Source organism: Amyelois transitella, chromosome 18 (genome assembly GCF_032362555.1).
Source record: "Amyelois transitella isolate CPQ chromosome 18, ilAmyTran1.1, whole genome shotgun sequence".
NCBI lineage: Eukaryota > Metazoa > Arthropoda > Insecta > Lepidoptera > Pyralidae > Amyelois > Amyelois transitella.
In genome coordinates, this window is record NC_083521.1 from 442,906 (window position 1) to 460,412 (window position 17,507).

General features: G+C 38.4%; 2 protein-coding genes across 4 annotated transcripts in view; one reads left to right on the plus strand and one right to left on the minus strand.

Annotated features, from left to right (window-relative positions):
* Positions 1 to 17,507, plus strand: part of LOC106135254 (serine/threonine-protein kinase D1) — a 73,277-nt gene that overhangs the window by 648 nt on the left and 55,122 nt on the right. The gene's annotated exons all lie outside the window — the stretch shown is intronic.
* LOC106140427 (uncharacterized) lies at positions 875 to 12,286 on the minus strand. Its single transcript, XM_060949219.1, has 8 exons — positions 12,185 to 12,286; positions 10,693 to 11,424; positions 9,034 to 10,277; positions 8,611 to 8,867; positions 7,551 to 7,741; positions 5,301 to 5,476; positions 1,679 to 2,668; positions 875 to 1,159 (listed from the first exon to the last, which is right to left on the minus strand). Exons 2-8 carry the CDS (start codon positions 11,395 to 11,397, stop codon positions 949 to 951), a joined length of 3,774 nt encoding a protein of 1,257 aa, XP_060805202.1. The 5' UTR covers positions 11,398 to 11,424; positions 12,185 to 12,286; the 3' UTR covers positions 875 to 948.

Consider the following 17,507-nt stretch of genomic DNA (forward strand, 5'->3'; position numbering starts at 1 on the left):
TTCTTAATAAAAACATAGTTGTAAAGCAGTGCTGCTGACATAAATTTTTGTCTTTTATCATAATATCAGTTACCAGATCAATTCGGAAAGTTGTTGATATAATTATCAATTAACTTAGGACTGTATTATTTAATGAAAATCAAATCTAAGTGGCATAAATTATTATTTTGGTAAGAAATATTAAAAAAAAAATTAATTCTTTATGGCTTTAAATAGGTAATGAAAACATGCTTTATAGTCAGTAGATAAATAATTAACTGAAAATAAACTTTTATTCTTGCCACCTGGGTCACTCATGTGTTATGACCTATCCCAATCTCAAGTGATAATGTAAACTGACTCGTGATAATGTAACTTTAAGCGGAGCATTAACTGTGAACCCAATTAGCCACGAGCCAATGATTTATAGTTTATTAGCTTACAACAAGTAGGTATTGAAAACAAAATATTTTCAGGGATTTATCACTTTATTGCCTGTTGCCATTTTTATTTTATTATACATTGCCATAATATTATGCCAATATACTGTTTATCACAATTGCGTTTGTCTTTTAAAAGTGTAATAAAGATTTTTTTGTAGTTGAACAATGAAATGATTATCTTTGTTAAACAAGTAAACAAACTTAAGAAAAACAGTCTGAATCTCAATTATTCATCCAAACTATTGACTCAGTCTTATGGGGTATTTTCTCTCTCTCTCTCTCTTCCAGTAGCACCCTCAGGCATCTTAAGGTCCTACAGGATCTACAAATGTTTCCTTCTGAGAAGTTTATCTACAAAAACATCCTCATAGAATCAAATCTTAGTAATATTTTTTAATATATTGAACAAATGGACAATTTTTATATCTTAATATATATATATATCTTATATATATATAGGTTTTAATTCTACTATCAAAAGCAGATCTCAGAAAATGATTTTAGTACTAAACAGTCACTTTATTTCTCAATGTTTTCTATAGAAACTCTTATAGATATTGTCCCAAAATATGACTTGTTGTGTGGAGAGTGTGTTCCTCGCCATCATTGTACCACCAAACTCGAGACCTGGCACGTCTGCCAAGTCCACACGGGGAGCACTGTGGTGGTTTTGTTCACTGGAGTGAACGGGTGGCCACACTACAGGTATCATTGTTGTTGTAAGTGGTGTGGGATCCCTGAAATGATGAAATTTAAGATATATTCATACATACGTATGGTCACGTCTATATCCCTAGCGGGGTAGACGGAGCCACCAGTCTCGAAAAGACTGATAGGCCACGCTCAGCTGTTTGGCTTAGTGATAGAATTGAGATTCAAATAGTGACAGGTTGCTAGCCCATTGCCTAAAAGAGGAATCCCAAGTTTATAAGCCTATCCCTTAGTCGCCTTTTACTACATCCGTGGGAAAGAGATGGAGTGGTCCTATTCTTTTTTGTAATGGTGCCGGGAACCACACGGCACGGACATTTAAGATAGGTAGATTAAAATGCTATTGTGATAGAAATGATTTGTTCTAAATCTCAAACTGTTTCCAAAATTACAAATCTGATTAATGAAACCTATAGCAAGTTTTGGTAGACGAAGTTGCTAAGATATTGCTTATTTTGTGATCAAGTGATGTTAACGACTTCAACAAAAAGTGTTATTATTTTTTTTAATAATTATCTTGTTAGACACAAACTAATTACACTTACCCAATTTTAATAAAATTCGACCAAAGACTAACAAGTTTCTGAGCTACCAGTTCATCATTGCCACTTAAATCAGTCTCATAAAAATAATTCAGCAATGTGTTATCCATGAAATTAGAATCAGAACTTGCAAAATTGCTGTTGTACATAAACTTCATCACGTAAACTGGCACAGTACTACCATGAGTGTGGTACACGGCGGATCTTAGAACTGGAAATTCAACGGTTATATCCCTAAAATAATCAATGTAATTTTTAACCAAGTCATCTTTACTATCCTCTTCGGCAAAATAGAAGTCTCTAACGAATTCCGCTATCTTTTCTTTTACATCTTCAACGGGGAATTCTAAATTGTTTGGCAGCAAATGTTCAAAACTTTGAGGCATGTAACCAAATGTCTCCATGTCCATTTCAGTGACTAATATCTTGTCTGTGTACACAATAATCATAGGCACTCTGTGGTAATTGCCAGATTTCAGAATATCAACTGGATCCTTCTCGAACATTCCATCTGGTTTCCTCTCGATGCATGGTAGAAACATTTTGCCGGTTTTAGAAATTTCTTTAGCTGGTATTCGTTGAAAAAACACGGCTAATTCGTTGTCCTCCTCACTACCGCTGTAGTCCAGTACCGCTGCGGCGTCAATTGCTAAAGTTACAGGGTCATAAGCAGTCGAAATGGGTGATAATGCCGAACCGGTTTCTAAAATAACTTTGTGGAGCAATCCTTGTGATAGATTAGAAAGTAGAATGAGGTCTATCGCCGCTGCGCCGGCTCCTACGCCGTACGCGGTAACATCAGCCGGATTCCCGCCGAAATTGGCGATATTTCTTTGGATCCAGTAGAGGGCTGCAATTTGGTCCTTGAGGCCCGCGTTTCCCGGGAGGTCGGGGGTTCCCAGGCAGAGGAAGCCCAGGGCGCCGATACGATAGTTGAAGGTCACGATTAGGAACTGTGGCAGAAGGCGAGCCGGCGGTTGGTAGCTGCCCCATCTAAAGGTTAAAAAAAAAGTAATAATAACATATGAAGGTTGACTGGAAGAGATTGCTTTAGCGATAAGTCCGCCTTTGTACCATCTATATCTGCTTTGTGCTGTTTTGTATGTTTTACTTTTATGGTGCAATAAAGAGTTTCATCTATCTATGATCATGTCTATGCTGGTATATACACTTGCGACTGCAAGGCCACGCTCAGCTGTTTGGCTTAGTGAGAATTGAGATTCAAATAGTGACAGGTTGCTAGCCCATCGCCTAAAAGAAGAATCCCAAGTTTATAAGCCTATCCCTTAGTCGCCTTTTACGACATCCATGGGAAAGAGATGGAGTGGTCCTATTCTTTTTTCTAATGGTGCCGGGAACCACACGGCACTACCTGTCGCAGATACAGCTAGTTAATTTGCTAAAACTATGCCTATCCCATAGTTACCTGTTAAATTTACAGTTATTCCGAATTTGTAGGAAATCGATACGTAATTAAACGAAGTAAGAGTGATTAAGGACAGTTTACGACTGTTGATGTACAGCCAGCGGCAGAGATAGATTACTATGTAGAGGGGGGAGGTGTCATGTTTTTCTGCCGCTTACTGTACTCTTGTACAACAACTGAATTTAAACGAGATTCATTCCAGAAACTACTATAAGCCTTTTGCCTTTTGGCCCGTGGCTTCCCTTCATAGGAATTTTTTTCACATTTTTCATTATTTCTTCGCTTCTTATAGTTGCAGCGTGATGTTATATAATATAAAAATAAATATAAACCCTAAAGCCTTCCTCGATGAATAATGTATTCAACACAAAAATAATTACTTTTATTGAATTATCTACATATTTCCTTTATTGTTTGCCGGTTGACTGGAAGAGATCCCTTCATGGGATAAGTCCGCCATTGCAAGTGATTTGTTTCTTTTATAACTATGTAGTGCCGTGTGGTTTCCGGCACCAATACAAAAAAGAATAGGACCACTCCATCTCTTCCTCATGGATGTCGTAAAAGCCGACTAAGGGGTAGGCTTATAAACTTGGGATTCTTCTTTTAGGCGATGGGCTAGCAACCTGTCACTATTTGAATCTCAATCCTATCTTAAAGCCAAATAGCTGAACGTGGCCTATCAGTCTTTACAAGACTGTAGGCTCTGTCTACTCCGCAAGGGATATAGACGTGATTGTATGTATGTATGTATAACTATGTACTTACTATTTTCTTCTTACTGTGTAAATTTCTATGCAATAAAGATATTACAAACAAATAATTTATATAATAAAAATAATAATTCGAACCAGTAGTTCCTGAGATTAGCGAAAGCGCGTTCAAACAAACAAACAAACACTTCAGCTTTATAATATTAGTATACCTAGATAAGCAGCATATAAAGGCTCTGTCTAATTACCATAATTTTGTCAATATTACAATGTATGTCAACTGGTCAAATATTGTTGGATAATTGGAAGAATACACCTACAGTTGATTGTACTTAAAGGTCAAGTGGTATGACTTTCCCTCAGTGCGGAATTGATTGGGTCATAACAATGATTAAGGTCATAGTTATATGATGATATAGTCATAACTATATGACTGTCACGGCTGTACAGCATAAAACGGTAGTCTTGTCCATGTTAATATGCCCTTATAAAGTATTGGCTTGTGTTGAGCCAAACTAGTGCTTACATCGCCTCGGCCTCTTTGGCGTAGCGGTGGTGGGCTTGTCTGTGACACAGTAGGTCCCAGGTTCGAATACCGGTGAGGGCATGATGAGAAATGATCTTTTTATGTTTATTTATATAAGTTCTAGCTGTTCCGGCAAACGTTGTTAATTTCTAGTTAAAAAAAAAGGTTAAGGGTGGACGGGACTAAGGGGTATGAAAAATAGATATTGGCCGATTCTCAAACCTACTCAATATGCTCACAAAATATCATGAGAATCGGTCTAGCCGTTTCGGAGGAGTACGGGAAAGAATATTGTGACACGAGAATTTTATATATAAGATTTATTAGAAAATATTTTATCGTTGTGTTAGTATCTCGTAACAAAAGTTCCGAATTTACTTCGCGGCTCACCTAATCTGTGTAATTTGTCCCGTATATATTTATTTTATTTTATTTTATTTTATTTACTGCCCGATTTATTTTACATAATGCCACATTGGTGTCGCAACTGTAATTACCTACGTGTTAACTCACACGCTTTGCAAGCAATGCGTTTGCTTGCGACCTCACCGGTCTGAATTCTCTAGTACAAATTCAAACATTACAACTTCTGACGCACGCAGATACATTGCGACACTGTATAAGCTGCCTTTATTTAATTAATCACTAACCATATTTAACCCTAATAGTTTGTAAGGAACCTTCACGAGAGCTTTTTAGAGCACGACTATTCGACTCATGACTGAAATATAAGCGCGGACTACCACCACTTGGATACATCATTATACATACATATAATCACGTCTATATCCCTTGCGGGGTAGACAGAGCCAACAGTCTTGATAGGCCACGTTCAGCTTTTTGGCTTGATAATAGAATTGAGATTCAAATAGCGACAGGTTGCTAGCCCATCACCTAAAAAAAGAATCTCAATTTTGTAAGCCTATAACCTCATTATCACTTAATAAATCATCAGCTCACCCATATTGAAACGCCCCATCGTGCACCAAAACCAAGACAGGTAGACCGTCAGCTCCTTCGGAAGCGAAGATATTGACCACGAGACAGTTCTCGTCTCCCTCCCCCCCGGGCTGAGGGCATTTCACGCGGTACGTAGCCTCGTAAATGCCGTCCCAGCGCTTGGCAGGCTTGGAGCCCTGCAATTGTTATAAGATACCTGTTGAGGGAAGCCGCGAAGTTACTATAGAGATTAAGGATCTTCGTGGTACTTAAAACACTTACCAAAATGTATACATACATACACACATATGGTCACGTCTATATCCCTAGCGGGATAGACAGAGCCAACAGTCTTGAAAAGACTGAATGGCCACGTTCAGCTATTTGGCTTAATGATAGAATTGAGATTCAAATAGTGACAGGTTGCTAGCCCATCGCCTTAAAAAGAATCCCAAGTTTGTAAGCCTATCCCTTAGTCGCCTTTTACGACATCCATGGGAAAGAGATGGAGTGGTCCTATTCTTTTTTGTATTGGTGCCGGGAACCACACGGCATGTATAACACAAAAATGTATTATTGCAGAAATTTCGAGGCACGTTTAATCCTGTTCAATTAGGATTTGCGTTAAACAATAATGTCCGTGTAAGCGAAGCCGCGGGTAAAAGCTGGTTCTTCTATAAACTGATTCTTCCTTTAGTCGATGTGCAAACATTCAGAAACCCTTGCGGCAAAAATAGATACCATTTGTCAAAAACAAATTAAATACCTAAGAAAAAAGAAGTTTTATAATGCACAAAACATTTGCACAATACAGGATGTAACGTTAATGAGTCCGCGTCACAGCATTCACAGCCTCTAGAGTTCCGGTTGGAGGAAACCCATCTCGGTTCGCTCTCGCTGCGCCGGCGCCGGGATATCCGGCTCGCTCGACGCTATTACATCCGCAAGCTGTTCTAGTATCGAGATTTCGCAAGATCACGTCATTACTTTAACGGCTATATGCTAAAGTCTTTGAACGTCAACATACAAAAATATTATATACACATATAATCACGTCTATATCCCTTGCGGGTTAAACTGAGCCAATTCTTGAAAAGACTGATAGGCCATTATTTGAATCTCAATTCTATCATTAAGCCCAACAGGCTTAATGATAGAATTGAGATTCAAATAATGACAGGTTGCTAGCCCGTCGCATAAAAAAGGACCCCAAGTTTTAAGGGATAGGCATCCCTAAGTCGCCTGTACGACATCCGTGGGAAAGAGATGGACTGATCTGGTCCTATTCTTATTAACAAAACATTAACTACATGCACTTTATTTTATTTTTTTTGTATTATTGAAACTACATTAAAGTCATTGTTAACATTGAAAATATTGTCAGTAATTTCAATTAGCTATGCTGTGTATTTGACCTAAAGTGAACAAGCACCCATCTTTTTGCTTCAGGGTCAAACACTCCGCTTAGTGCGTGATTCGTACTAAAATTATCTTAAGCAATTATCTAATGGATGGACGTTAACCTTTGAGATTGTATATTCTACATTAAACTAATTACAAATCTGACACTTTCTCATTCCTGCCGCCCACTACTGTTACTATATTCCTAGTTTATTTCAAAGGACCATAAATATTTACCCATTGACTTCAGACGGTTATCTAGCAGACATTATTTTAAGAGAAATAATAATGCACAAATCCCTCCATCTCTTTCCCATGGATGTCGTAAAAGGCGACTAAGGGATAGGCTTTTAAACTTGAGATTCTTCTTAGGTGATGCGCTAGCAACCTGTTTCTATTTGAATCTCAATTCTATAATTAAGCCGAAACATCGGCCGAACGTGGCCTATCAGTCTTTTCAAGATTGTTGGCTCTGTCTACCCTGCGAGGGCTAAAGACGTGACTATATGTATGTGAAGAATTCTTTCCTCGTCAAAAAGTAAGCGCCGGAATAATTGAACATTCCTTACTCGAATACGTCTACTATTAAATTAAATATTTTTTATTGTTCAGTTATGATGATGCATCTCGATCTCATATTGACAGATAATTACATATATTACCTATCTGTTCTCAATTTTCTAAAGGTTGACTTGTAGAGAATGCTATCAGCATTAAGTTCACCTATTGTAGCTTTAAGGCTCAATAATGTTTTAAATAAATAAATAAATGTTCCACATAACCAAACAAATCGCCAAAACCATAGCAATTTGCAATCCATTTGGCGTGATAGCGATCAACATTCGTTCGTTGTCAAACGAATCGGCCGACCTTAAACCTGTCGTGGCGTGTGGGCGGGCGGCCGTAGGGGACCCCCAGGAAGGCGTAGTGGGCCGGCTGGGGGGTGAGGTACCCACGGACCACTCCCTGAGTAGTCACCACGTCGCGGTACGGTCTCGACGGCGGGGGCGCGCGCCCGATCGCAAACAACAGGTGACACAACAAAACTAGAACTAACATCACTAATCGCATCATCGTTCACTACGAATTCAGACTGTGAACTATTGTCAAAACACACGTAACCCAAACACGATCGAGTTTAGGAATAGTGCCGTAGTTTGTGGATAAACACGTAATCAAAACAAAGGGAGATTTGCAGACGTTTATTGGTTCATAGGTAAAGTATACGTACATGGCTTTTTCGGTGTACAATTTGGCTTGCGTATGTTTTCGTTTGGTGTGTGGCGTGATTCATTTTCAAAGTGAGCCCAAGTAAATGTGTGTGCAAATTTTATTTCATTTCGTGTATTATCTAAAGTAATAAGTGTATGACATAAGGAACATACTATAAAATTAAGAAGTATTTTTTTTTATACAGTTCGATGCTTGTTGCTAATTAAAATTATATAATGGATAAGCTTCGCGTCCGAAGTTTAAGATGTGCAAGCGTCTGTTTAGAAATTTTGCAACTGTTCATATAAAAAAATTTAATGTTTTTAATTCAAAAGCAAAGCAAGCACTAAAAAGTCTTCACGAACTTTTGTTATTGCGTTTAAAATAAAGAGTGTTACATGTCTTTTTTATTGTTGTGGTTTATATCAATGGCGGTAAAATGAATTATACGCATATACGCTATTTACTTGGGCCCATTTTATGTACGCCGTAACTACTAGGCGACAATTGAAACGCATCATCTCATAGCGATAATAAGGTGTGACAACACATCATTTAGCTTCCAAAAGGTCTACATGGACAAGGAAAGTAACTAGACGGCATTAGGCGTAGGCTTAAGCAAAGATAATAAACGATGTGAAGGACACCCTCGTTCGTCTGTACGATGGTGCGAAATCGGGATGTTGCGTGACAATTGTCCCCTAATAAATTTGCCTTTATCGAGACACTTGCATGGTCTTCGGAAACAGGCCGATCACGGATATCGCGGCGATGATAACAGCGGGGTTTAGCGGTAAACCGCGGGCGTGGCTCTTCTCAATGAAATGGTTCTCGTACACCTCCGTCCAGAGCGGCAGACGGTCCAGGTGGAGGCCCTTTCTCGTTTGCGTCTCGGGCCCGATCCAGAGCCACTCTTCCTCGTCTTCTGATGAGTCTTTCAACTGATTCCAGGTCACATCGGCCGATGAGGGTGTTCTAAAATTGTAAAATACAAAGTTAGGTCAGCCACATAATAATATTACTATATTATATACTGTTATAGTATATTTGGGTAATTTATAAGTATTTCTCTGTAAGATAAAAAATACACATTAATTACGGACGCTAATTAATTATCACAAAGAATACACAAATAACATACCCATTATTTATGAAGCTGACCCATAAATCCGTCATCAGGTCAACCATTTCGGCTTCACTAGACCCTGCGTCGAGCATTTGACCATCTTGTGTAAACAAATAGCCCACAATATCACCACGAACTGACCCGTTCACTTGACTTCCCAAAGCAATGCGTCCTCTGTTTAGATCTCCAACAAACGCAAACTCATAGAAATACACGGTAGCACTCGCTTTTAATAGCACTCTTGCTGTTCTTATAGCTGGACTCAAGTACCACGCATCAGTATAGAACAGGGCCAGCTTATCCGAATTAGCATCTATTTCATCCTCATTGAAATACTGAGCTTTAATTGAGTTTGCAACTTCGAGCATTTCTTCTTCCCCTTTCTTGAAAACCAAATCGTAGGGCAAAAACTTGGCGAATTCCTTATTCATTTGTGATAAACTATCATTGTTATGTATTAATGCTTCATGCAGCCCTGCAAAACTTGCTGACCCTATCATAAATTCCTTAGTAATTTTATGGTTATTAAGTATATACCAAGGTGTTTGAGATATAAATGGATCGGGTCCATCTTCCACGCAGGGGCTTAAATGAATCCCTTGTGCGCCCAAAAGTAATATTTTTATTTCCACTTCATGAAAGAAATTGTCGTTAAAAGTATGGTTTTCATTCCACCTCCTTATTCTTTCGGCGAGTACAGTTGCAGTTGTAATTGGATCTCTATCAATAGCCCAATGTGATACTACGGAACCGGTTTCAGTGATAACTTTAGATATATAATCCCTTGACGCTGGAGATAGCGCTAGGTATCCTGCTAAGGCACCAGACGTTCCATCTCCGCTTACGACAATATTTTCCGGATTTCCGCCGAAGGCAGCTATATTTTTTCTCGTCCAATTCAGAGCTAGTGTCAAATCTTTCAATGCAGCATTGCCTGGAGCCGTTTCGTTTTTTAAACATAAAAATCCTAGTGGGCCGAGTCTGTAATTTGGTAAGACCAATATAATTCCTTTAGATAGTAAATACTCGGGCCCGTACAGGGATGGATTCCCACTGCCAGAAGTAAAACTTCCATCATAAATATGGAATAAAACGCTAGCGTTTTCAGCGCCCCTCGGGACGAAAACGCTCAGAGTCAAGCAGTCTATATCATCAATTACTTCAATGATTGTTTCCTCATTTATTTGTACTTGAGGGCAACGCTTACTGTGCGTAATAATGTGATGAGTTTCTTCCCATGACTCTGGAGGCTCAGGTGCCTGAAATTAGAAAAGTACAGAAAGATAAATTAGTCTATGGAAAGAATCAATGATTGAATTCGCCTGCGCAAATTTAGCGCCACATAAACGTGCGAATTTGGCGCCACATACAAAGTAATACAGAATTTTCGCGGCAACTTTAGTTTTTAATTTTTTTTTCTGTCTTACTTCAGACTCTTAGAGTGTCTTACTTAATAGATAACGCGTGAAGAGACAACAAACAAATAAATTTTACTTTCGTATTTATAATATAAGCTTTAGGATTATTTAGTATTGTTTATTTTGTGAAGGTTTTGTCGCCAAATTGTAATTTTAATATCTTAAATCAATCATTTTTTTTGCCTTAGAATAGAACATTAATGTTCAATTATGGAATTTTTGTTGGTTTTTTTCTAAAAATTTTTAAAATGCTCACCTGAAACAACGAAGAAAAACGTCCGTATGGTATGTCAATGTAGCTGATAATGTTAGGTGACTCGTTCCACAGATGTCCTTGAACTGGGCCGTGTGATGTAGAAATGATGCTCTCCTCGGTAAAACTCCCATCGGGAAGATCTTCTACGCTCACAGACTCATTTGTATCTACTGGCAATTCTTCAACTTCTTCAGATGACCTTATTGCCGCTGACTCTTCTCTCGATGGTTCGGTTTCTTCAACAGATGGTTGTGTCACTTCAACAGATGGTTGTGTTACTTCCACAGACGGTTGTGACACTTCAACAGATGGTTGTGTGACTTCACCAGATGGTTCGGTTTCTTCATTAGAAGGTTGTGTTTCTTCATTAGAAGGTTGTGTTTCTTCTTCAGATGGCGTTGACTCTTTACTTGGCGTCAAAGTTTCATCTGGAACAGGTTGACCGTCTATGTTTCCATTCTCTATGCTTTGATTTTCAGGTATTTCATTTTCTTTTGTTTCATTCTCTGAATCAAGCCCGCCTGTGCCGTCTGTCGGAGTAGATGTATCATTTGTTTCCTCGTAATTTATTATTTCTAAATTACTTGTTGTGACCTTGTCTAAATGTTCTTCTATAGTGATCCTTTGACCATGAATTGACATCAGAAATGTGCAAATAAGCAATGAATTCACCTTCCACCGCATTCTGCTTTTTATGTATTTCATTTTCTTTTCTTTTATTTATTTTCAAACCTGAAACAGATTTATTAGTTTTATTCTTTAATCGATTCATGTATACATATGTAAAAGAAGAAAGTGAATTACTGACTAACGTATCAATGCACAGCTCAGATCTAGAGACTTGAAATTTGGTAGTGTAGGTATAGGTTCTTTATGTGGTTTAGGAGTACTAAGATGTCCTCTTCCCGGAATTATGGTGATTTTTCGTTATACGTCAAGCCGCGGCGCGGTGGTCTCTAGTATCATATAAAATAGAATTTAACAAGCTCACTAATTGAATCTAGATCTTTTTCGATGATCTAAAATTTTGTATCACCCCAATACATGTGCATATGAATTGCATTCGGTGTTGGCTCAATGAAGCTGCTTCTACTGCAGTTAGACATCAGACACGACATAACAATATATCATACACGTATCATAATAACATATCATACACATCGTTGTGCAATACTGTACATACATACATAAATAAAAACACGCCTTTTTCGCATAGACTACATCTTTCCACTTGCCACGATCTCTGCATACTCCCTTCGCTTCATCCACATTCATCTCTTCATGCAAGCTCAGCGGTCTCGGGTACACTTGACCTGACCCTTTGCCAGGACGTCCTTAATTTGATCAAGATACGTTCGTGTAGGTCTTCCCTCTCCGACCTTTCGCTCCACACTCTCCTTGTATTCTCCTTCCTTCGGGTACTCTTGACCTGATCCAAACAAAACGAGTAACGACAACTTTAACCCCTCGTTCAGTGCCCTCTGCCACTCACCTGCCGTGTCCGTGGAGTCCGTGCCACGTGCGTACAAAGCTCAAAGCTCGGCACTGCCACAGAATGCCTGCCGCGAGATCGATCAGATAGCGTACAATCGTGAAGAGAATACTTTGTGAATTGTAATTGTACAATTGGCTGTTGAATTAAACATCTATATTAATATTATAAAGCTGAAGAGTTTGTTTGAACGCGCTATCTCAGCAACTACTGGTACGAATAAAAAAAAATATTTTTATGTTGAATAGACCATTTATCGAGGAAGGCTTTAGGCTATATATAACATCACGCTGCAACTGTAAGGAGCGAGGAAATAATGGAAAATGTGAAAAAAAAACGGGGAGAATTATTCATCCTTGAGGGCTTCAAAGATGCCCAAAATAACTATTCCACGCGGACGAAGTCGCGGGCACAGCAGCGGCTCAGCTTTAAAGATTTATGTTTATTTCAACTACACGTGCCGTGTGGTTCTATGCACTTTAGAATTGGACCTCCCCATATCTTTCCCATGGATGTCGTAAAGGGCGACTAAGGAAAAGGCTAATAAACTTGAGATTCTTCTTGTAGGCGATGGGCTAACAACCTGTCACTATTTGTATCTCAATTCCATTATTATGTCGTACGGATGAGCTTAGCCTTTCTGACTATTCAGAGCCAACGTGGCTCTGTCTTCCCCGCAGGGGATATGGACGTGACTACATATGTAGGTATGTATGTGAACTTCAAAGATTTACTTCGCACGTCTCCAAAGTGAATCCAGGGCTGACCAGTAAAAAAAAATATAACTTGCACTTACAAAATAATATTGCAGCTCGCGAGTACTTTAATTTTCGATGTTATCATTGACTGCGGTATCAGTACTATCGACACTCGATGATAACACAGCTTTCAAGCCTCGCCCGGGGTTTCCACGAATGGGCGTCGTAGGAGCCGATACCCCCCAAATAAATTAAATAAGTAATTGACATATGTTTTAGGCGTATTGTTTTAATTGCGGGATTCTGATTACCCTTTTTATTAATCTAAATGTGTAAATCATCCATCTATCCATATAATCACGTCTATATCCCTTGCGGGGTAGACGGAGCCAGCGATCTTGAAAGGCTGACAGGCCACGTTCAGTTTTTTGGTCTAATGATAGAATTGAGATTCAAATAGTGACAGGTTGCTAGCACTATAAGAAAATGATCCCAAGCTTATTAGCCAATCACTTAGTCACCTTTTACGACATCCATGGGAAAGAGATGGAGTGGTCCTAATCTTTTTTTTTATTGGTGCCGGGAACCACACGACACAATGTGTAATAGTGTTAATACTTTGAAATACCCTTTCTTTATTATCAGTAAAGATCTAAATCTCAGTTAGCCTCTGTGGCGCAGTGGTAGTACGCTTGTCTCTGACACCGGGGGTCCCGGGTTCGAATCCCAGCCAGGGCAAGATGAGAAACGAACTTTCAATGATTGACCTGGGTCATGAATATTTATCTAAATACCTAAGTATTTATTAAAAAATATAGCATCGTTGAGTTAGTGTCTCATAACTCAAACTTACTTCGATGCTAACCTAATCTGTGTTATCTGTCCCATATTAAATATATACCTACGGGACAGATTATTATATTAATTTATTTAATAATCTAATTTATATTTAGGACCACTCCATCTCGTTCCCATGGATGTCGTAAAAGGCGACTAAGGGCTTATAAACTTGGGATTCTTTTAGGCGATGGGCTAGCAACCCGTCACTATTTGAATTTCAATTCTATCATTAAGCCAAACAGCTGAACGTGGCCTATCAGTCTTTTCAAGACTGTTGGCTCTGTCTACCCCGTAAGGGATGAAGACGTGATCATGTGTATGTATGTGTATTATATTAATTTCATTATAGTTAAGCAATACATATTATGTTTGTTGTTTCAATTATCTTCTGCTGTAACTTGTCTGGGCGAATTGGCAAAAAAAAAACGATAAGGCAACCGTCTGGTGTTTATTTCCCTGTGCGATAAACAGATAATCATAATACATATGTATTTCATTGCATTCACAATTATCCAATTAGATAATTAATTAATCACGCGTTATTTTATTGCAGGTAACCACATCAAAATTTATTATACGTGCGGTGAGTAGCATTTAGCGAATCAATACCAGTAGATGTTACCAACCGAGGTAAGGTAGGATTTTTTATTCGTTTACATTTGATGGAATCCATGAAGTAAGGATATTTGAAGGATGATTTTCACGTTACATAGTCATGTTTTTATCCCTTACGGGGTAGACAGAGGACAACAGTCTCGCAAAGACTGAAAAGCTGCGTTCAGCTGGCTATTGAAATTCAGATAGCGACAGGGTTCCTAGTCCATAAGTATAATCCTGAGTTTATTAGTCAATCCCTTTATCGTCTTTACGACATTAATAACAAAGAGAATAGAGTGGTCCTATTCACTTAAGTAGTTTTATCTTTATTTCTTGCTGTAATAATATACCTACTTGACATTTTGATGTTGGTTCTACAATGGGTTGAGTATACTGGTCAAAGGGTCAGGTCAAGAGTACCAGAAACCGCCGAGCTTGCACGAAGAGAGTTATGAATGTGGATGAAGCGAAGGATGTATGCAGAGAGCGTGGCGTCTCCGCCTCCGGGAAGAAGGTGTAGTTTTATGTATGTATGTATGTATGAATTTAATATACCGGAGTGCTGGATGTTTACTTTGGCCAATAATGCCTGGCTGAACCTGTTTTCTGTCTACCCCGCAAGGGATATAGACGTGATCATATGTATGTATGTATGTATGAACCTGTTTTCCCAATTCCCGCGATTTTTTGCGTTGCGTTGAATATCAAAAACTGAGTTTGCCCTTCGGCAAATAAATATTGTTGCTATCTTAGGCTAGTATTTAAAAAAAATTAAATGAATACTAGCCGTCTTGGAAAACGTTTTTGCCATATAAATAATTTTTAAGTAATGTTAGATCTCATATGAGGCTTATTCAATACTAGCTGTGCCCGCGACTTCGTCCGCGTGGAATATCCCTCAAGGATGAATAATTTTCCCCGTTTTTATTTCCTTTTCTATTATTTCTTTGCACCTTCTAGTTGCAGCGTGATGAATAGAATAGAATAGATTTATTTTTAAAGTGTTATATAGCCCAAAGGCTTCCTCGATAAATTGTCTACTAAACGCAAAAATAATTTTTCAAATAGAACCAGTAGTTCCTGAGATTAGCGCGATCAAACAAACAAACAACTCTTCAGCTTTATAATATTACTTATAGATTTTTTTATGAATTGCCATAACATAATACATACGCCGTTTTTGAGCGATCGTGTACAAAAAATCATTTTTCATCTACATTGTTTGCCAGATACATAGGTGTCATGATGTCTGACGTCATTGTCTCGAGTGACGTCATCCAATTAGTAGGTCACTTAAGTAGCTATAGAGATGGTCAATTAAGAGAAATATCAATATTAAACTAAAGGTGTAATATTACATTAAAGGTGCCGTGTGGTTCCCGGCACCAATAGAAAAAATAATAGAACCACTGCAACTCTTTCCAATGGATGTCGTAAAAGGCGACTGAGGGTATGCTTATTTTTATTATATATTTTTATTCTTCTTTTAAGCGACGGGCTAGCAACCTGTCACTTTATATGAATCTCAATTCTATCAGTAAGCCAAGCAGCTGAACGTGGCCTATCAGTATTTTCAAGACTGTTGGCACTGTCTACCCCGTAAGGGATATAGACGTGACATAATATTTATGTTGACTAAGTAGATATATAAGGAGAGTGTGGAGCGAAAGGTCGGAGTGGAAAAGGCCTACACGTACGTATCTTGATCAAATTAAGGACGTCATTGCAAAGGGTCAGGTAAAGAGTACCCGAAACCGCCGAGCTTGCATGAAGAGAGTTATGAATGCGGATGAAGCGAAGGAAGTATGCAGAGATCGTGGCAAGTAGAAAGATGTAGTCTTTGCCTACCCCTCCTGGAAAAAGGTGTGATTTTATGTATGTGTGTATGTAAATTAGACATGTCCCTTGACCTTTAAGAACAGAGCGATCTATAAATGAGATCTTCAAATTCACTAGTTCGTATTAAACAAGTTACAACTATTTGTCCAAAACATTAACAAAGTTAGTTTTATGATTACGGAGCATGCGGTCGGGAAATCCCTAATGGATTGACGAAAGCGGTCTCTTCTTGACGTCACTTATTAGATTCGTGACGTCATATTAGCTTCAGGTCATTAGTGAGCAGTATCTAGGTCTCAGCCGAAATGCCAGCTGTTCTGTGCAAAATACAGGATTCGAACCTGTACCTTTTAGCGATTCGACCATCGACGTTCTTCGCCCGCTCCACTTTCTTCTTATTCCTACGCAAATTTTATTATAATTAAATTTTGCCGCGTGGTTCCCGGCACCAATACAAAAAAGAATAGGACCACTCAATCTCTTTCCCATGGATGTCGTACGAGGCGACTAAGGAATAGGCTTACAAACTTGGGATTCTTTTGTAGGCGATGGGCTAGCAACCTGTCACTATTATATCTTAAAGCCAAATTACTGAACGTGGCCTAGCAGTCTTTACATGAATGTTGGCTCTGTCTACCCCGCAAGGGATATAGACGTGATTATATGTATGTATGTATATTTTTACCCTGTCAATAAGTAAACTTTATTTTAAAATCAAGCAGCCGCAGCCAGCATAAACTCAATAAATACAGTATGCATAACGCCTAAATTAAACTCATAGCAAATGTTACAATCGGAAACTTTGCAATTAATTAATTCATAGTAAATTTCCTCCACTCACGCGATGTCTCGAGGGCCTCAACAAACTCGCTCCGCATCGCCACGGAATATTGAAACCTGGTTAATTAATTTGGTTAATAAATTTATAATGTTATGCACAACTATGCAGTGACCTATTTTAAGTTATGCTGATGAAAATTAGAATTATTAGTTATGATAGGAGCTCCGCTATAATAAGAATGTTGACATATTGATTTTAACAGATGTTTTCTTCAACCAGTTTTATCCTATTCAATTTTTTCAATTGTATTTGGTTATTTTTTGCTATACTAATTGTGGCAATGTTATGTATTTTAACGCATGGAACTCTTTCCCCGTTTGTTTTTTTTTTTGCATAAACACATCCTGTGGAATACGGCTCCGACGATGATGTGTCGGAGGTTGTATATGTATATGCTCCAATCCATGAAAATGTTGCTTGCGCGATTTAGACTTTCATTGTTTTTCGTGACTTACATATCTGCATGATAACAGCGATACTCAGACGGTTAACTTACAATTGAACGTTA